This window comes from Pogoniulus pusillus, chromosome 8 (genome assembly GCF_015220805.1).
Source record: "Pogoniulus pusillus isolate bPogPus1 chromosome 8, bPogPus1.pri, whole genome shotgun sequence".
Classification (NCBI taxonomy): domain Eukaryota; kingdom Metazoa; phylum Chordata; class Aves; order Piciformes; family Lybiidae; genus Pogoniulus; species Pogoniulus pusillus.
Window position 1 is genome coordinate 36,725,975 of NC_087271.1, and position 21,845 is coordinate 36,747,819.

General features: G+C 46.6%; 1 protein-coding gene across 5 annotated transcripts in view; it reads right to left on the minus strand.

The window, feature by feature from the left end:
• Positions 1–21,845, minus strand: part of SWT1 (SWT1 RNA endoribonuclease homolog) — a 36,430-nt gene that overhangs the window by 2,314 nt on the left and 12,271 nt on the right. For 2 of the 5 annotated variants that reach the window (XM_064148058.1, XM_064148059.1), the window contains exons 9-17: positions 20,708–20,896; positions 19,902–19,995; positions 19,503–19,636; positions 17,237–17,388; positions 16,013–16,151; positions 14,844–14,989; positions 13,655–13,863; positions 11,989–12,111; positions 111–175 (exon numbers count right to left, since the gene is read on the minus strand). In XM_064148058.1, coding sequence (XP_064004128.1) covers positions 111–175; positions 11,989–12,111; positions 13,655–13,863; positions 14,844–14,989; positions 16,013–16,151; positions 17,237–17,388; positions 19,503–19,636; positions 19,902–19,995; positions 20,708–20,896 — 1,251 coding nt within the window. Of the gene's footprint in view, positions 1–110; positions 176–1,958; positions 2,026–5,600; positions 5,819–11,988; positions 12,112–13,654; positions 13,864–14,843; positions 14,990–16,012; positions 16,152–17,236; positions 17,389–19,502; positions 19,637–19,901; positions 19,996–20,707; positions 20,897–21,845 lie in introns of those variants that run through there. The other 3 variants (XM_064148060.1, XM_064148061.1, XM_064148062.1) reach the window with 3 other exon arrangements.

Here is a 21,845-nt window from a genome sequence, read left to right on the forward strand (position 1 = left end):
GCAGTGGTAATGTTTTAGCCACCCCAACACTCCTCTCTCAGGGTACTTTGGTTAATACACAGCAAAAAGCTACCCCAACCCCCATGTGAGGTGGTCAGCAAGCACCTTACCGATAGGCCTCCTGTGAAACACACTCATAAAGCTCCTCAGCAGTGAATTTGACACTGTGGTTGATCTAAAGCAAAGAAAGAATTAACACAGTCAGATACCCAGTAGCATAGATGGATGAAAACTGCACAGATGTGGTCACTGTGATCCAACAGGCCCTTGAGGTGAGGCACCACATAAAAAGTCATGTTCTGGATGGTCACTTCCCGTATTGCCAATTAACATCCAAGGAGTGATGGGGATCAGTCCAGCTCCCTTTTCTAACAATTTCTGCACAAAAAAAACCCCACCTACAATTCTTCCTCCCCCCTTAGCTTACCCTATTGGCTCTAGAGCAAGTTAAAGTAGGTTCTGACTAACATTAATCCCAAGAAGATACATAGAGAGGCCCCCAACCCAAATATATTTGCTTGTATGGGACTGAAACTCTGAGAGAAGTGATCCAGTGAAGGCTTTATTCTATTCATTGCCAGTTCTCCCACAATCTGGATTACAATCTGGCTATTTTAACTTGGTGAGTTCACAAGTAACTGGTCATTTCCACTTCTCTTCTCTCTGAACTGCAGCCAGTATTCACCACGGAAGCACCTAGGCTGGAAGGCACCCCAGAGATCATGTACTCCAACCTCCCTGCCATGGGCAAGGACACTTCTCAACTTGACTGGGTTGCTCAAGGCCTCATCTATCCTGGCCTTAAACTCCTCCAGAGAGGTGGCATCCACTAGATCTTCCTAAGATCCTGTCTAAACCTACTCTCCCTCATCTTAAAACCATTCCCTTTTTTTCTTGTCTCTAGCCCCCTTCTGAAAAGTTCCTCTTCAGCCTTCCTGTAGGTTCCAATCACAGAATGAATCAGGTTGGAAGAGACCCCCAAGATCATCCAGTCCAACCTATCATCCAGCCCTAGCCAGTCAACTAGACCATGGCACTAAGTGCCCCATCCAGTATTGGCAGGCAGCTCTAAGGTCCCCTCAAAGTCTTCTCTTCTCTGGGCTGAACAACCCCAGCTCCCTCAGCCTATCCTCATAGCAGAGGTGTTCCAGCCCTTGGATCATCTTTGTCATTAGGAATGCTTTGGTGACTTCAGCCTCATTTTTGCTCTTAACAGGAAGTCATTCACAACAAAGGAGTGCTCAGAAAATCATGTGAGGAACTCAAAACACTGGCAGAGAGTCAAACAATTTCTGCTAGGTGCCAACCAAAAAGAGCTTCTGATGTCCAACAGCTAATAAATCACCAAAGCTGGTGAGGGGCCTGGAGCACAAATCCTATGAGGAGAGGCTGAGGGAGCTGGGCCTGTTTAGCCTGGAGAAGAGGAGGCTCAGGGGTGATCTTATTACTGTCTACAACTACCTGAAGGGGCATTGTAGCCAGGTGGGGGGTGGCCTCTTCTCCCAGGCAACCAGCAATAGAACAAGGAGACACAGTCTCAAGTTGTGCCAGGGTAGGTATAGGCTGAATATTAGGAAGAAGTTCTTCACAGAGAGAGTGATTGGCATTGGAATGGGCTGCCCAGGGAGGTGGAGGCACCGTCCCTGGAGGTCTTCAAGAAAAGACTGGCTGAGGCACTTAGTGCCATGGTCTGGTTGACTGGATAGGGCTGGGTGCTAGGTTGGACTGGATGATCTTGGAGGTCTCTTCCAACCTGGTTGATTCTATGATTCTAATCACAGAATGGGCTGGGCTGGTAGGGAGCTTAGACATCATCCAGTTTCAAACCCCAAGAAAAGCAGATCTGGAGAGCTGTAGCATAGTGGAAACCCAAGAATGAGACAACTAACCACAGAACTACTTTAAATAAACCCCTGGCAACTGAAGTGCCTGGCAGAACATGAAAGGGAACTTTATACCTCGTTGCTTATGAGGAAATTATAGAGGGTCCAAATATCTTGGAAGTTACTGGTTGGGGTCAGGATTCTGGAAAAGAAAAGTTCAGGCATTTTTTAAAGCAAGTGTTAAGAGGATTCTATGGAAGGGTTAATAAAACAGTCAGAAATGCTTCATGGAAACAAGCAAACACAAATCTAATGCCTTGCTTTAAACAAAAAGGAAATTCAGATCTTTGCAGCATTTTCCCTTCCACCCCTCTAAAAGAATTAAAAGAGCTGATTATTTCTACAAGGTCTGTCCTCATTAAACATGCAGTGGATGTTTTGATGAGCATTTCTCCACAGAGAGGGGAAGAAATCCAGCAATAATTGAAAGCCTTTTGTTTCAGTGCAGCAAAGCCTGCTGTATTAATGTGCAGCAGCACAAGAGACACGCAACACAAAACTTTCCCACACCAGCCACAGCCTTAACTCATTCCCTCCAGAAGTGCTGCTATTTACACAGCATCTTGGCTGCTTCCAGTTGTGACCCATTCCCACCCAGTGCTGAGAAGTGACAGTGGAATTTGATAGCTGCAGGGGTGCAGAAGAAGCCAATGTCACAGGTTCACACAGGTATTTGATTTAGCCACTAGAGCACAAATCCTATGAGGAGAGGTTGAGGGAGCTGGGCCTGTTTAGCCTGGAGAAGAGGAGGCTCAGGGGTGATCTTATTACTGTCTACAACTACCTGAAGGGACATTGTAGCCAGGTGGGGGGTGGCCTCTTCTCCCAGGCAACCAGCAATAGAACAAGGGGACACAGTCTCAAGTTGTGCCAGGGTAGGTATAGGCTGGATGTTAGGAAGAAGTTCTTCACAGAGAGAGTGATTGGCATTGGAATGGGCTGCCCAGGGAGGTGGTGGAGGCACCGTCCCTGGGGGTCTTCAGGAAAAGACTGGATGAGGCACTTAGTGCCATGGTCTGGTTGACTGGATAGGGCTGGGTGCTAGGTTGGAGTGGCTGATCTTGGAGGTCTCTTCCAACCTGGATGATTCTATGATTCTATGAAATACCTTTCAGGCCTCTTCCAAATCCATGGTCACCACAATGGTGACCATGCCACCATCAGAAGTACCACCTGCAGAAGAAAGCAGCAGCTTTGGTCTCTCTGGAAGGTGTGGTAAAGCTCTGAAGGAGGCATGAGCTTTGCCACATGGCTCCAACAACAACCCAACGAGGAAGTGATTCTCTTAAAAACAAGACTCGCAGAATGGGTTTGGTTGGAAGGGACTTTAAAGATCATCTAGTGCCAATCCCCTGTCATGAGCAGGGACACCTACTAGAACAGGTTGCTCAAGGCCTCATTCAACCTGGCTTGGAACACTCCCAGACTTGGAGCCTCCACAACATCTCTGGGCAACTTGTTCCAGTGCCTCACCACCCTCAAAGAGAAGAATTTCTTCCTCATGTCTAATCTAAACTGAGCGGCTTCCAGTTTGAAGCTATTCCCCCTGGTCCTGTCACTCCATACACTTGTGTAACAAGTCCTCTCCAGCTCTCCTGTAGCCCCTTTAAGCACTGAAGGGCCACCAGAAGGTCTTCCTTTAACCTACACTTCTGGCTGAGCAATGCCAGTTCCCTCAGCCTGGCCTCACAGTAGAAGGCTTCCAGCCCTGGCATCATTGCTGTGGCCTCCTCTGGCCTTGCTTCAACAGCTCCATGTCTCTGCTGTGCTGAGGACTCCAGAGCTGGCACCAGCACTGCAGGTAGGGTCTCAGCAGAGAGGCAGAATTCCCTCCCTCCACCTGCTGCCCACACAGGGATGAGCCCAAGATGCATCTAGCTCTGGCCTGTGTGCTCACAGTGCCAGCTCATGTCCAGCTTTTCACCCACCAGCACCCCCAGGTCCTCCTCTGCAGGGCTGCTCTCCATCCAGTCTTCACCCAGCCCAAATTTGTGCTTGAGACTGCCCCAACCCAGGTGCAGGACCTGGCACTTGGCTTTGTTGAACTTCATGAGACTATCTCACAATCCCATCCAGGTCCCTCTGGATGCCATCCCTTCCCCCCCAGCATGTCAACCACACCACACAGCTTGCTGTTGCTGGCAAAGTTGCTGAGGGAGCCTGCCTCAATGCCAGTTAATTATGCTAATCTATTTAATGAGATATAATGCAGTTATAGCTTGGGTAGCTTTACTTGTGCTCACCAGGAGAAAGCAGAACCCTCTTCAACAGAAGAAAGTCCATTCAAACCTACCTGTAGTTCTTTATATACCTTAAGAATTGGTACTCAAGTTCTGCCTTGTGTCCAGTTTTAGCAGTGCAAATAATTTTGAAGAAAATGACTGAACTGGGAAAGAAAAATATACTGAAGGGGAGGAAAAAAGAAGTATCTCTTTGGGAAGGTCTCTTTACTTTCCCATGGGAAAGTGCCCAAATTCTCTCCTCCCTCCCCTTGCAAGCTGTAAGCCTTTATAAATGAATTAATTAGGAACTAGGCTGGGAAGGGGTAAATGAGAAAGAAAACCACCAGAATGAGTAGAGAAACCTCAGTTTATAAAGCCACTTTGAACAGGCTGGCAAACCATGACACACCCCAGGGTTTATCCCACCCATAAACTCTGCTGTTTGTCCTCAGCATGACTGGATTAGGAGCTATCACTGCCACAAAAATTAGTCACACCTCCTTCCCCCCCCCCTTCCTAAGAAGATGCACCCAGAATTTTTCCTCTTCAGTTACAAACACTTAACCTGCCAGCCCAAAGCCAGCAGGAGATCCAGCTGGCTACTTGTCCTACCAGTACCTCCAAGCTTTCCAGTGCTGCCCCAATGAGAAAGCTATCAGCTTTGACAGCCCTCAAAGCCCAACAGAAGCCATCTGGCAAACATCCCTGGCAAGGCTGGGAATCTTGGCAGCCCGGGAGATTCCCACCGCCTGGCTGTGTGCAGCCAGCGGCCAGCACCCCCACCTGCAGGGCGCAACCAGCAGCTTCAGCTGGCACACATGGCCGAGGGCACCCCAGCCTGGGGAAGGGGGACTGCTCCTGCTCAGGAGTTTTGTGCCACTGTGGTTTCCTGTGAGAAGCAGGGAAGTTGTGAGTTGGTGTGCAAAGAACTGAGGGCAGATCTGTACAAAGCTTAACTGCTCTGTTCATTGTAAGAGTACAGAACTGTTGGAGTGAGTCAAAAGAGAAGGATGACAAAGACTATCGGAGGGCTGGAGCACCTCTGCTATCAACATCTCTCTTGAATTGAGGAGCCCAGAACTGACACAGCACTCAAGGTGTGGCCTGAGCAGTGCTGAGTACATGGCAGAAGAACCTCCCTTGTCCTACTGGCCACACTGTTCCTGATACAGGCCAGGATGACTTTGACTCTCTTGGCCCCCTGGGCACACTGCTACCTCATCTTCAGCTACTCTCTAACAGCACCCTCAGGTCCTTCTCTGCCTGGCTGCTCTCCAGCCACTGGGTTTTTCCTCACTGAAGGGAGCACTTCCCAACCATTACTAGAGAACCTGGACCTGATAATGGCAACAACTGCTCCTGGGTTTATAACACAAAAGGAGAAGTCTGATATTTGGCTGAGAGCTTGAGTAAAAGGCATTTGCTTTTTCTCAAGGAAGATCTGCTGCTACACAGAGAGTACTGAAAGGAGGCTGCAGAGAGAAGAGCCTGCACTTTAACTCCCCCCACACACATTCTTACCAGGTCAGCATTCATAAAACATGTTTATTGCTGGCTGCAACTAAAGGAGAAGTGGGACAGCAGCTTCAGCCTTGGCACAGATTTTGCTGTAGGAACTGGTGACACATTCCTGCCTGCAGGACAATGATGTCACAGCAGGTCTGCTCTCTGCTGGTTTGAACCATTTCATGTTCCTTTCACCTCCTGCAGCCACTGTTCCATGTCACAGAAAATACAGAGTTTAGGAGATGATGTGCCCTGGGAAATCTGTCCCTGTTTGTGTACACATCAACTCTGCAGCTATTACTCCATTAAATCAAGCTGATTTCATTCTCATTAAAGCTTCTCAGTGAAAAAGAGCCTGCCCTGGCTACAAAAGCCTGCCTGGAGAACACTCTCTGAGTAACACATGAAGCAAATGCAAAACTTGTAATGAGCAACCTGAGCCTCAGTGTTGTGACCACTGCTGCTGCTTCTCTCTCAAGAGGACAACAAAAATGCCATTTCAAAAGCAGAGGCTGGAAATCATAGAATCAGCCAGGACGGAAGAGACCTCCAAGCTCATCCAGTCCAACCTAGCACCCAGCCCCAGCCAAGCAACCAGACCATGGCACTAAGTGCCTCATCCAGGCTTTGCTTCAACACCTCCAGGGATGGTGACTCCACCACCTCCCTGGGCAGCCCATTCCAATGCCAATCACTCTCTCTGACAAGAAGTTCCTCCTAACAGCCAGCCTAGACCTCTCCTGGCACAACTTGAGACTGTGTCTCCTTGTTCTGTTGCTGCTTGCCTGGCAGAAGAGACCAACCCCACCTGGCTGTCACCACACTCATGCTCAACAACTTCCTTCTCATGGCCAGGCTGAATCTCCCCACCTTTGCTCCATTCCCCCCAGTCCTGGCACTCCCTGACAGCCTAAAAAGTCCCTGCCCAGATTTTTTGTAGTCCCTTTTCAGATCCTGGAAGGCCACAAGAAGGTCACCTGGGAGCCTCCTCTGCTCCAGCCTGCACAGCCCCAACTCTTTCACTCTGTCCTCACAGCAGAGCTGCTGCAGCCCTCTGAGCATCCTCATGGCCCTTCTCTAGACACACTCCAGCATCTCCACATCCTTCTTGTAATGGGGGCTCCAGAATGGGATGCAGTACTGCAGCTGGGGTCTCAGCAGAGTGCAGTAGAGGGAGAGAATCAAACGTCATACCACACATTCCTTGAACACCTCTAGGAATGACTCCACCATCTCCCTGGGCACAACCTCCCTGGGCAGTTCTAATGTCTGACCACTCTTTCAGAAAAAGAATGTTTCCTAATATCCAACCTAAGCCTCCCCTGGCACAATTTTCAGGCCACTTCCTCTCATTCTATCACCTGCTATTAGGGAGAAGAGACCAACCCCCACCTCACTCCAACCAAGCAGTGAAAGCAAAGTCCAATGCCTTAGGAACTGGGAAGGAGGTACTTCCTGAGGAATACACTTTCAGAAGGGCAGTGCTTGCAGAGGAAGATTAAAAGTAAAGCTCTTAATCACACAGTATCACAGTATCATCAGGGTTGGAAGAGACCTCACAGATCATCAAGTCCAACCCTTTACCACAGAGCTCAAGGCCAGACCATGGCACCAAGTGCCACATCCAGTCCTGCCTTGAACGGCTCCAGGGACGGCGACTCCACCACCTCCCCGGGCAGCCCATTCCAGTGTCCAATGACTCTCTCAGGGAAGAACTTTCTCCTCACCTCAAGCCTAAATCTCCCCTGGCAGAGCCTGAGGCTGTGTCCTCTCGTTCTGGTGCTGGCCACCTGAGAGAAGAGAGCAACCTCCTCCTGGCCACAACCTCCCCTCAGGTAGTTGTAGACAGCAATAAGGTCTCCCCTGAGCCTCCTCTTCTCCAGGCTAACCAATCCCAGCTCCCTCAGCCTCTCCTCGTAGGGCTGTGCTCAAGGCCTCTCCCCAGCCTCGTCGCCCTTCTCTGGACACGCTCAAGCATCTCAATGTCCCTCCTAAACTGGGGGGCCCAGAACTGAACACAGCACTCAATGTGTGGTCTAACCAGTGCAGAGTACAGGGGCAGAATGACCTCCCTGCTCCTGCTGAATCTAAGTGCTTTAGGACAGAAATGACTTAACACTGTGGCAGTCTAAGGGAAGGAAGCCAATTTTCCAACTAGACACCAAGAAAAAGAAACCTCAATTCCTTCCCTGGCCAGGGGAGTAACCAAAGAGGAAACAGTTGAGCTGGAGAACTCTGGGTTTAAATTGGTAAAATTGCACATCTGGTTATAAATTATTTCATTCCAGTGCTGTGTTAAAGAGTGGGACCTGATCTTAAAGACCTCTTCCAAGCAAAACAATTCTGATTCCAAAATATTCAGCTGAGGGATTAGTTCTGACACAGTCACACTTTCCTGCACTACTTAAATCTTAAAATATTAGACTTTTAACTCACAAAATGTTTAGGGCTCCTGGCTTCAATCAGTGCTTTCCAAACAAAATCATTGGGGATTGGAGAGGAGTTGCATTTAGATTAAAATATTGGAGAAGGAGAATTCAGGTTTCTCAGTGTAGTGAGTCACAAATATTTTTACAGCTGACACCATGTTAGGACAAATATTTGTGAGTGTTTTATCTATGTGCTGTAAATTGTGAGGCATTTTAGACTTGGCATGGGAACAAAACAACTACTTCTTAGTGAAGATGAAAAAAAAACAAACTAGAAAGAATTGTATCAGTTCACAAAAGTCAAAACTTTCTCTTTTTTAGTTGTTCTGAAGGATTTTTTTTTTTATCTAAAGGTGACTTGGGCAGGGAAGATAAAGCCATGAACAGTTCTCTAGGGGTGCCTCTAAAGTTGGACTCACAAGTTATAGTCAGCCAAGGGAAAATGTTGGCTAATTAAAAACCCTACAATGGAGTCAAACATACAGCCCACAGCAGCAACACCTTGCAAGGTATTCTGTAGTTCTTGAAGGAGTGCAGAGGAGGAGGACTTGGGGTGCTGGGGAGTGAAAAGCTGGACGTGAGCCAGCACTGTGAGCTTATAGGCCCAGAGCCAGCCAAGTCCTGGATTGATCTCCAGCAGTGTGGGCAGCAGGGGCAGGGAGGGGATTCTGGCCCTCTGCTGAGCCCCCACCTGCAGTGCTGGGGCCAGCTCTGGAGTCCTCAGCATAGCAGACACATGGACCTGTTGGAGCAAGGCCAGAGAAAGCCATAGTAATGCTGGGAGGGCTGGAAGCCCTCTGCTGTGAGGCCTGGCAGAGAGCTGGGATTATTCAGCCTGGAGAAGAAAAGGTTCCAGGGAGACCTTCTGGTGGGCCTTCAGTGCTTAAAGGGGCTACAAGAGAGCTGGAGAGGGACTTGTTATAAAGGCATGACAGGGGAACAGCCTCAAACTGGAAGCAGCTCAATTTAAATTAGGCATGAGGAAGAAATTCTTCTCTTTGAGGGTGGTGAGGCACTGGAACAAGTTGCCCAGAAATCATGGAATCATAGAATCAACCAGGTTGGAAGAGACCTCCAAGCTCATCCAGTCCAACCTAGCACCCAGCCCTGGCCAATCAACCAGACCATGGCACTAAGTGCCTCAGCCAGGCTTGGCTTCAACACCTCCAGGCACAGAGACTCCACCACCTCCCTGGGCAGCCCATTCCAATGCCAATCACTCTCTCTGACAACAACTTCCTCCTAACATCCAGCCTAGACCTCCCCTGGCACAACTTGAGACTGCGTCCCCTTGTTTTGTTGCTGCTTGCCTGGGAGAAAGTTGATTGGACAGGGCTGGGTGCTAGGTTGGACTACATGATCTTGGAGGTCTCTTCCAACCTGGCTGATTCTATGATTTCAGAAAGGCTAAACCTAGGCAATTTAAACCTCCCTTCTGACAGCTCCAGGGTTTTTTTTTCATTACAGCCTATAATATGCATAAAGGACTGAGAAATCTGGCTTCTGACTCTGCAAAACCTACCAAGCCGTTTGAAACTGACCCAAACACCTACACTCACCACTAAAGCAGTCCCTGCCACAGCCTCTCCACATTTCTTGCTCCATGCTGCCCTCAGGTGGAGGCCTGCAGAACAAACTCGGAGCAGGCACTTCTGAAGGCAACCCTGCAGGCAACTCCTGCACTCTAACGATCGCCCTGGGTGCATAAATCGTGTCTTTCAGTTCAGCGGTAGAAAAGAAAATGCTAGAGTACGTGTCGAGGGAGAAGGGCTTGTGGAGGATCCTGGTGCAGGATCCTGCTCATGTGGAAAGAGTGGGATGTTCCTCCCTGCAAGCAGAAAGAGTGGGATGCTCCTCCCTGCAAGCAGAAAGAGTGGGATGCTCCTCCCTGCAAAGAGACTCAGCAATGCCTTTGACTGAGACAGAACTGGACAGAGCTTAATGAATTGGATGGACTTTAGTAACGTTCAACAGAGACTTATAAAGGTCCAGTCTGATGCAAGGCTCACTCTTCCCCCAGGCAACCAGCAACAGAACAAGAGGATACGGTCTCAAATTGTGCCGGGGAAAGTATAGGCTGGATGTTAGGAGGAAGTTCTTCACAGAGAGAGTGACTGGCATTGGAATGGGCTGCCCAGGGAGGTGGTGGAGTCACCGTCCCTGGAGATCTTCAAGAAAAGACTGGATGAGGCACTTAGTGCCATGGTCTGGTTGACTGGATAGTGCTGGGGGATAGGTTGGACTGGCTGATCTTGGAGGTCTCTTCCAACCTGGTTGATTCTATGATTCTATTACTCTGTGGGAGAACTGTATAAAAGTAAACTGATTTGGGTTGGGTCTGGAATGATTTTCAGTAAGGGAAGCCCTCCCATTGTGTCATGAGGTTCAGAATGAACTCCTTGCAGTCTGAACTCCTTCTCACAGCAGAGTCCGGGTGCAGTTGGGTTCACCCTTATGCCCAGATTTGGTCAGTGGTTCATGCAGAGGATTAAAGGAGACCATCCTGCTGTGGTTCAAAGTGGACTCTCTAAAAAACTTCAGCTATGAAGAGTAACTGGATCCAATCCCACTCCCAGACTTACTTGTTTACAACTAAGGGTACTCGGGTTCAAAGAAAGACAACAAAGCTGGTGAGGATCTGGAGAACAGGTCTTGTGAGGAGCAGCTGAAGGAACTGGGGTTGTTCAGCCTGGGGAAAAGGAGGCTGAGAGGAGACCTTCTGGATCTTTACAACTCCCTGAAAGGAGGTTGAAACCAAGTGGGGTCAAGTCTCTTCTCCCAGGTAACAAACAACAGGATGACAGTAAACAGCCTCAAGTTGCACCAGGGGAGGTTTAGTTTGGACACTGGGAAAGATTTCTTCTCCAAAACAGCTGTGAAGCCCTGGAACAGGCTGCCCAGAGCCATGATGGAATCATCATCCCTGAAGGGATTTCAAAGGCATGCATATATGGTGCTGAGGCATGTGGTTTAGTGGTGACTTGGCAGTGCTGGGTTAACATCTGCTCTCCAAGATTTAAAGGTCTTTTCCAATCTAAAGGATTCTACAACCCATTGATCTAAAAAAAAGGACTAAGCTCAGACTGCCAAGGAGGCACCTTTATTCTTCCTGGCACTACGTTTCTACAATCCTGCAGGTGCATAGAGGGAATACTATCATAGAATCATCCAAGTTATCCTTCCTGAACTTAAGAGTCCAGTTGAGTGATTGCCATTGTTACAGGTTTTGACTCATGATAAATACTCTAGGATTGATAACAACAATCCCAAAAACTTTATGTCCTATATCAGAATTTTGTCCCAATTCCAGCAGGCTTTGCATTGGAAAAATTCATGTTCTGAATTATTCAAAGGTTTTGCCTTCAGAGCTAATGTTTTAATCATGTCACAGCTTCAGTTACACTCTGATGAGAGTGGCTTGTTAGCAAATACTGGAAAACAAATCCCAAGTCATAAAAAAGAAGTTTCACTACAAGAGATCTGAAAATCTCCAACAGTTTCTTATTCTTCTCTGTAGGTAGTGATCCCAGGGTTATACCATTCCAACAAGCAAGACATTTTCTCTCTATCCCATCACCCAGATCTCTGGTGAAGGTGTTAACATCAGCCCTTCTATTAATCTCTGTGGTGAAAGCAGCACTTGAACAGTTGAGAAAGCTCTCACCGAACATCAAAAGCCTGCCTCTGGAATGGGAACATGGCAGAGAGAATCACAGAATCAACCAGGTTGGAAGAGACCTCCAAGATCATCCAGTCCAACCTATCACCCAGCCCTATCCAGTCAACTAGACCATGGCATTAAGTGCCTCATCCAGTCTTTTCTTGAACACCACCAAGAAACAGTTCTGGGTAGCCTTGATAGCTAGATTTTAACTGAAATTACAGAAGTAAGCAGACATCACACATAGCAGTTTGCCAGTGGCTTTTAGGAGCAGCTTAAATGCTTACCTGCTAATTCCTTCTCTGATATCATTCACAGCTGCCAACAGTTTCTGCAGACCTAAAAAAGCTTCTTCAAATAAAGGCTTTGCAGTCACTGCATTAAGGTCCAACTTTTGGAAAATTTCAATGCTAATTGAAGAGAAAGAAAAAAGAAGAGAGATTGAAAATCAGCTAATGACAATCCCCACATTCCACTCAGAGAAACCCAGCATCTATTGTATGCAGTACACTACAAAAACCCACTAAGGTCAAATCTAAACCTACACTTAAGCCATATTATCTGAAGAAGTGTTAGAGAAACTGGTAGAAAAGTGATGCCCTAGATTTGTACTTCTCTGTTCACATCTTTCCTTGACAACTGTACTCTCTAACAGTATTTTACCTTTGACTTACATTCAGCGTTAAACTTCACTTAAGAACGAAACAGCCTTTTCTTGCACAATCTAAACCAGCCTCTCTTAGTAATTGTTATGTTAAAGAAGTGCTTTCCATTGACTTTTCCCAGCAGCTTCAACTTCCAAGTTTACTGGAATGGGTTTGACACCTTCCCTGTAATGGCTGCATTGGGACAATGGGCTGCAGTGCTGTGATAAAGCAGTGTCCCCAAAGCAAGCAGCAAGAGTGTGAAGTGACCTTTGATTCGAACAGATAATCCTCTTTAGATAACGTGGTCCTTAACAGCTGGCCAAAGCCAACAGTTCAGCTGCATTTGCATTACCAAGTGGTGCACTTAAAGGATTTTTCCTCAATGCCTAAATGAAACCTCTCCATTCACAGTTACTGTCCCAGTAAGAGAACACTGAGATTGTTCTCTGATGCATATCCTCAGCCGAATTTCACACACCACACCAGACAGGATCACTCTGCACTGCTGTAAGCCAAGAAGAGTCTGCCGGTGTAGTTCCACAGAACACTAACACAAATACTGTTTATTAGGTGAGCCCTTCACAGACCACCAAGGGCCCTTGTGCTTGGCACAACTCAGAGTCCCTGCTTTGACAAGACTTCAGCTGAGACTACAAAAAGAAAGCACAGTATCTCTCCGGGCTTGGTGAAAGCATCCAAAATCATGACAGCTCAGTGATTTTTAAGCAGATCCTTCAAAAATAAACCAAATAAAAAACCATGGTAAAACATCTGGATGCAATTTCAGGCTTAAAGGACAAAGGAAATGTCTCACTAAATTCTCCATTTGTATTTCAGAGTGTGAAGGGTTTTGCTTAAAATCTATTATATCTCTAACTGATGAAAGGTTAGACTCAAAGTAACCAATTTGGTGTATGCCAGTTTACTTTCCAGACACTGTGAAGGTAAAGAAGCACAGGAAAACTTAAGGGTTGAATTCCTCTTTCTTTATGGCAAAAGATGAGATCCACAGATCTCTTACACTTGTAGCTCCCACGGGGTCTTCAACACCGGTCTCTAAGGCAAGTGATTTCAGCCACTATCCAAAAAGGAGCAGCAGAGCAGGCAGATAACAGAGCATCCACACAACCATTTGCATGCTGCAGACTTCTCAGTATGGCAAGTTGTGGGGGGGATTTTAAACCACTTTTGATGAATTAACTAATAGCTGCCTCTCTAAAAACAAGACCCATAATTTCTGAAGTGTGCTAGTGTGGAAATGATGCAGGGCTCTGCAGAAGCTCTGAGCTTCTTCAGCATACCATACCTGTACAAGTTGATTGCATTCCATACACCTTCAAGGACTGACCAGATTTCCTGGTGCCTGTTTTCTCGAGCCACCTGAAAGCTTGCATGTGGCTTTCCTTCTTCAGACTCTTGCAGATTTGGTGCCATTGCTTCCATTTTTTCCCACCCAGCATTTTCTGAAAGAACCATGATGTCTTCTGATAAATCCTGCTCACTGTCTGACCTCACCTTATAAAACAGTTTAGCAAACAAATAATGAATGTATTTCATTCCTAACTGAAGAAAATCTGAACACTTCTACATTTCTTTTCTCTGAACCAAGACTAAACTCTTCTAGTCACAATCACCTTTATTACTATTGCTGTCTCTGCATCTAAAGTTATCTCCCAGGCTTTTAACAAGCTATTCCTCTAAATATATACAGTGATTTCTAGCTGCAGGAAACTGCAAGCAGAGAGAAACCCAAGCCAAAGCTTCCCAGGGTGGTAAGAACTGCTTCTTCCACTCTATTCCACCACTGATGGAACCATTTCTGTGCAGCAACACAAAGTAAACTGGTTCAGAAAATCTGTCCAGGTTAAACTGAAACTGGTCTGGCACTGCTCACAAGAGCAGATCTTTGTGAAGTCAAACAGGACCAGGACAAGAGGAAACAAGTTTTCAGACAGAAAGGCTGCTGCTTAAGCTGGCAACATCCACAGAGCTGTGGACTATGGGGCTGACTGCAAAACAGAATTACAGCACAAAGGGCAATCAGGGCTCCCCAGACCATCCTTACTCTCCTTGACCATCTTCTGCTTCCCTACCCCTTCAACCCTCTCCAACACTGAAAATTACCCTTTACAGATATTCTTTCAGGGGAAGAAGTTTCTTCTTGTGTGTCCAACCTAAACCTCCCCTGGTGCAACCTGGGGCCATCTCCTCTTGTCCTAATGCTTGTACTAGGAAGAACAGACCCAAACGCCACCTGGCTCCAACCTCCTTTCAGGGAGCTGTGGAGAGGCAGAATGTCTCCTCTCAGCCTCCTTTTCTTCAGGCTGAACCCCTGTTCCCTCAGCTGCTCCTCACCAGACCTGTTCTCCAGATCTTTCACCAGCTTCATTGCCCTTCTCTGGACCCACTCCAGCACCTCAGTGTCCTTCTTGCAGTGAGAACATGAAGCAATTTCAAGAAGAAGTTAGGTGAATGAATACTCAAGATCCCCTTACCTCTGTAAGAATTTGGTAGAGCTTATTCAGTGCAGCATAGGCCTGGGGAAGCACCCCATCATAGTCTGACCTTGAACTGAAAGCATGGAATATTTTTTTGGATTCCTGGAGTATGATCTGCACTGCTGAGGAGTCAAGTGGTTTACCTGTTGTTTAAGCATTAAAATGAGAAATAGAAAGGGGAAAAAAAGTAGTATTACATTTTGGGAGTCATAGAATCAGTCAGGGTTGGAAGGGACCACAAGGATCATCTAATTACAACCCTCTGCCACAGGCAGGGACACCCTACCCTAGAGCAGGCTGCACACAGCCTCATCCAGCCTGGCCTGAAACACCTCTCGGAATGGGGCTTCAACCACCTCCCTGGGCAACCCATTGCATCTCACGAGGTGATCTCTCTTCACTTTTCACTTGCACCAGATCCCATTCCAGGCTCTCACCACTCTCATGCTGAACAACTTCCTCCTCACATCTAGTCTGAATCTCCCCACCTCCAGTTTTGCTCCTTTTAATCAATGTTTACAAACATCTGAGGGCTGCTCAGGAGGTGGGGACAGGCTCTGCTCACTGCTCCCTGGGACAGGACAAGGAGCAATGGGTGTAAGCTGCAGCACAGGAGGTTCCACCTTAACACAAGAGGGAACTTATTTACTTTAAGGGTCCCAGAGCACTGGCACAGGCTTCCCAGAGTGGTTGTGGAGTCTCCTTCTCTGGAGCCTTTCCAGGCCTATCTGGATGTGTTACTCTGTGATCTGTGCTAGACTGTGTGGTCCTGCTGTGGCAGGGGGTTGGACTCAATGATCTCCTTGGGTCCCTTCCAACCCCTAATATTCTGTGATCCTGTGACTTCTTATAGTGAGGGACATGCAGGAGGATCTCATGGTTTGGCTCTACCACATTAAAATTTACCATGCTTCATCTCTTTGGGTCCCTTCCAACCCCTAATACCCTGTGATGCTGGGCAAGCTGCTGTGGGTCACCTTGCTTTTAGAAGGAAGGTTGGACTAGATGATCCCCAGAAGTCCCTTTCAACCCCCTCCATGCTGTGGTTATGTGACATTACTATTGAAACAGAGTAGGTGCCTCCTCAAAAGTATCTTCTTCTGTAACTAAGCAGAACTTGTGAGGCTTTTCACCAGTTAAGAGTTAAAATTCTCAGAGATCTTTACCTGTAGAAAGGTGACTGTAGAGGCATTCAATGGCTGAAAGTAAACTCCTTGGCACAACATAACCAAAAACAGCCATCCAGTGTTTTTTGTAACACTTGAGCAGGTTTACTAAGGTCCATGGTGGCTTCAGATAGAGTATCTGAAAGACAGTATGTTATAAATTCAAAAGGCTGATTTTCACTTAGACATATTCTGATGCAGTTCACAACTGATGAAATCTTCAGCAATGTCACAATTTCTGCCTGATGGAGTCCAACAAGTCCTGAGTCATGAGGCCATATGCAGATTTAACAAGTCTATCTACTAAAAATGTAAAAGCATCACCACTTGTCCTGTCACAGCAGGACCTGCTGAATAGTCTGTCCCCAGCTTTATGATTTGTCACAGCAAGGTCTCCCTGGGGCCTTCTCTTCTCTTGGCTGAACAACCCCAGCTCTCTCAGCATGGCTTCACAGCAGAATGCTTCCAGCCCTCTCACTATTGCCTCCTCTGGCCCTGCTCCAATTACTCCACATCCCTCCTGTGTTTGGAACTCCAGAGCTGGCCCCAGCAGTGCAGGTGGGGTCTCAGCAGAGTGCAGCAGAAGGGAAGAATCCCCTCCCTCCACCTGCTGTCCATGCTGCTGGGGATCAGCCCAGGACACAGGTGGCTCAGGGCTGTGAGCTAAACAGTGCTGGGTTATGTCCAATCTCTGAACCAGCAGCACTCCCAAGTCCTTCTCCATAGGGCTGCTCTCAATCCCTTCATTCCCCAGCCTGGATTGATACGAAAGTGCACCCAATCCAGGTGCAACACCTTGCACACTTGGCCTTGTTGAACCTCACGAGGTTCACACAGGTCCACTTCTTCAGCTTACACAGGTCCCTAATAATTCCATCCCATGATGGAATAATTTCTTGAAGGACACAATGACAATGGTATGACTTAACCACACTGGAAAAGCTGAAACAGAAGCTTAATGCAACTAATAGAAAGAGTGCTGAAAATTCAGCCAGCATCCACGTAACTGTGATACTAAGAGACTATTAAAGCACAGCACAGACATTACTAGTCACAAAGAATAATCATGTTGCAAAAGGAATGAGTAAAACTCAAGACTGAACTGGTCACTATCAGTGAACCAAGGTTCTTTGCCTCAGCACAGGTACTGACACTGTTCAAACACCAAGGATGTTGAAACCTTTCAGTAATTGAAATGTCAAGAAAGATGGCAGAAACAAACACCTCCATCCATAGGTTTCCATAAGCAATTTTCATTTCAGTCTCCAAAATACAAGATAAAGCTTCTCCTAAGTTCTTTTCAAGGTCTGGAAGCATATTTGGGAATCGTGCAGTCAGACTAGCATCAACTCTTCCTGGTTTCTCCAGTTCTGCATCTGGCAAACAAAATATAACAAAAGGTGCTTATTGCAACTGTGTCTACAGGTAATTTATGTTGATTGCACACCAATAACTTGTCCCCATAAATAAAGACAGAATGCACTTGATATTTCATAGAATCATAGAATCAACCAGGTTGGAAGAGGCCTCCAAGCTCAGCCAGGCCACCCTAGCACCCAGCGCTGGCCAATCAACCAGACCATGGCACTAAGTGCCTCAGCCAGGCTTTGCTTCAACACCTCCAGGGACAGCGACTCCACCACCTCCCTGGGCAGCCCATTCCAATGCCAATCACTCTCTCTGACAACAACTTCCTCCTAACACCCAGCCTAGAACTCCCCTGCCACAACTTGAGACTGTGTCCCCTTCTTCTGTCGCTGATTGCCTGGCAGAAGAGACCAACCCCACCTGGCTACAGCCTCCCTTCAGGGAGTTGTAGACAGCAACGAGGTCCCCCCTGAGCCTCCTCTTCTCCAGGCTAAACAACCCCAGCTCCCTCAGCCTCTCCTCATAGGGTTTATGTTCCAGGCCCTTCACCAGCCTTGTCGTCCTTCTCTGGACACCTTCCAGCACCTCAATATCTCTCTTGAATTGAGGAGCCCAGAACTGGACACAGCACTCCAGGTGTGGCCTGACTAGTGCTGAGTACAGGGGCAGAAGAACCTCCCTTGTCCTACTGGCCACACTGTTCCTGATACAGGCCAGGATGCCATTGGCTCTGCTGCCCACCTGGGCACACGCATTTATGGTCATGGTTTTTAAAGATAGCCACAGAAATTAAACCCTCAAATGAAACTGGAGAGAAAAATACAGAATTCTATTTGGACAGAGATACAGAGAGAGACATTACACAGCATCCCTGGCAAACCCCCTTGAATTTTCCCCCATCCCAAAAAACTACATCCAGTACTCCCCAGTGCTCCAATTCTCCCCCACCCAATGCCTCTGCCATCCAAAGAGGCCCAAATAAGCCTCTGGAGGCCTACTGCTTACATGTTCTTCCCAATAAAGTGGCCCCTGCCACACACACAGGGCAGGAGGAGGAGGAGGAAAGGAGAGTTTATAAGGAGATAGCAAGATTATGGGATTGAATAACAATCTTCTAGTCCCCAGAAGATTTTTAACCCTATAGTCTCAACCTGGGACATTATGTTAAAAAGAAGAGAGGTCACAGCTAATAGGCACTCTTCAGTTGCCCCCTGTGATAGGCAAAGGGGCAACGAGCACAAACTGGAACGCAGGAGGTTCCATCTGAACAGGAGAAGCTTCTTTGCTGTGAGGGTGCTGGAGCCCTGGAGCAGGCTGCCCTCCCATGCTAGCCAGGGAGGTTGTGGAGTCTGCTTCTCTGGAAAGATTCCAAACCCACATGGACATTGTGATCCTGGATGCCCTGCTGTGCATGCCCTTACTTTAACAAGGGAGTTGGACTGGATGATCCCCAGAGGTCCCTTCCAACCCCCATCACGCTGAGATTCTGTGCAATTAGGTTTCAAGTATTACCAGTCATACCCACTTACACTGTGGGTATTTTTAATTAGGAGCTACTAACCAAGATGAGCATTACTCAGTTGTGACCTTACTCCACATTTCTTTTTGTCCTTAAATCACTCAGGTTATATAAAGCCAGTGGAGTTAATCAGGAAGGATGAAAAGATCACTTTTTACTACTGTGTTTGCAGCACTGGAAAAGTGAACAAGCAATCCAAGAACCAAGTTCTGCTGTTTGGGATTAGTCTAAAATGCAAGGAGTATACTCCTGGTATACTGAATTTCACAGCTCTTAAGAATAGGACTCAAACTGTCTCAAGAGAAAAAACTTCTTTTCAGTCCAAAATAAATATTTCAGACACCTTTCAAATGGCTATAAACAGAGGGAAGTTATGCTGTGGTTCTTCTAATATCTGAATATCCCAAAACTCTGTGACAGATGTTTTCATAAAGGTCTCAAACTCCCAGAAAACCATTTACCTTTGAAAATAAATCTGCCCCAAGCAAAAAGCATTCCCTAAGGATTCCAAGTCTATGAAAGCTGAAGTTACAGCAGAAAATGCTGTCCCTCTATCAATTACATGTCTCAAAAAGCAGCACAGTGCACACTAAATAAACTTACCACGTTTTGACTGCTGCAGCTCAGAGTTCTGGTGCCTGTTCATGTTCAGATTCTGTAGAGCTTTAACCAAATCAGCTTTGCAGAAGGCCTTGACCTCACTCACAATGGCTTTATTACATAAATTCTTATCATCCCTAGGAGAAAGGAATTAATTGTTGGCATAAAACTCACACTGCTACACAGCAAGCAACAAAAATTACATACTGAAAAATGATCTTTGGGAAACTTATTTTGTGAGCTTTGTTTAAAGTGAAGTTCCTTCTAGTCCTGACAATTCTATGATTGAAAGTCTGCATGGAAAATTTGGACCCTATTTATTTTAAGACATGATTTGAAAAGAGTGTATCTGGCATGAGACTACAGCTTGTAAGTGAGCTAAATGACACTCATGGAACTCACGTGCAGAGTATGACAACAGCTTGAGGGAAGAGGTTCTGGTACTGCAGACAGCACTGCAAGACACGATCATCATTGTTCTCATCACTCAGGCCATCTGTAAGTTGAGTGAAGACAGTGCTGACATGTTCAGAAGTAACTCAGCATAAGAAATACTTTGGTGTAGTTATGGTTAAATTTAATGGTCTCCAAACAAGGACACAGGAGTATAAGCTAAACACAAAACTGAGTTTTTGGAACTCTTAGGTACTACTCTACTCAAAACCACCATGGTTTACTCAGAAAGTATCAAGCAAGCCACACATCCATTTGCCTAGATTAGATGTTGTGATGACTGAGTCAAAACCAAAGGCACACAACATAGCCTCAGCTCATAGGTAAAAGCTACTAGAAGAATTTCCATTAAGTAATCCCTCACTTAGCAATAAATACATCAATAAGGGTGAGAAACAGCTGATAAAACAACAGTATCACAGTATTATCAGGGTTGGAAGAGACCTCACAGATCATCAAGTCCAACCCTTTACCACAGAGCCCAAGGCTAGACCATGGCACCAAGTGCCACGTCCAATCCTGCCTTGAACAGCTCCAGGGACGGCGACTCCACCACCTCCCCGGGCAGCCCATTCCAGTGTCCAATGACTCTCTCAGTGAATAACTTTTATGCTCTGATGGCTGCTAGAAGCTATGAGCTTGCTTTAATTTAGAAAAGTAAAGACTCTATCAAACTGAAAATGCAGTGCCAAGGGTCAAATTGAGGGAGCTGCAAGGATTAAATACCCACACCAAATCAACTGCACATCTCTTACACATTTTTTGGGAGGCAAGCTGCATGGACTGCCCCCAGAGTTTTGAATCTTGGTTTTTGAGACACCTGTAGATGAACTGGACTGCAGGGATAGCTTTGTCCCGAACGTGCTGCAGCATTTTCCCCTTCTTCAGGTTGTCCAATTCTTGTAGAACGACCCAGGGAATTACTAGAGCAAGTCTGCCAATGCCTGGAAGGAAAAATAGAAGAGCACACTCTAGAAACAAAGACATTTTGAAGAGCCATGCACACTATCAGAAATTATTTTCATTCAAACAGCATAGTTATGTAAGCTCACACTTATCTTTCTGGCCAGTAGTTTGCATATTCCATGCTGAAGAGTATCCAAGCACTGAAAACTAAACAAATGAAAAAGGCCAAATGCCCTCTTTCTAATCTACCTCTAACTGGCCCTGCATGGGTAACACATGCAAATGACAGTGTTAGGCAAAAAAAAAAAAGGAAGACTCAATTTTAATGCACAGGATACTTGGACCACAGTGTGCAGCAACATGATCAAATGTATTTGTCAATGCTGATCAGTAGCTACAGAGTTGGGAGGCAAGAGGATGGGGCCAGACTCAGTGGTGTCCAGAGACAGGACAAGGGGCAAAAGGCACAAACTGGAAGCCAGTTTCTCAGAACCTGAGAAATTCTTTGCTGTGAGGGTGCTGGTACCCTGGAGCAGGCTACCCTGCCTGGCAAGCCAGGGAGGTTGTGGAGCCTTCTTCCTTGGAGAGATTCCAAACCCATCTGGACATGATGATTCTGGGCAAGCTGCCATGGGTGACCCTGCTTTAGCAAGGAGGGTGGACCTCTACAGAGGTCCCTTCCAACCCACAACAGGCTGGGATTCTGTGACATCAATAGGCAATATCTACACCCTCACTGTGAGATGATGAAGTAAGGTGACAGCACCTGAAATAACAGGCTGGAAATAACTGAATGACCAGAACAGTTACTGTACCAAGGTAACCTTCAAGTAAAAGAAGCAATGAGTTGTGCTAATTGCCAGCCAGCATTCCAAAGCCAAGAGCAGGAAATAGGGATAATTAGACCACAGTTTTCTTTGTTTCTACATATGGTCTGAACTTTAATACTCTCTTCTATGAAATATGTGGCACAGCAGAGATTTAGTT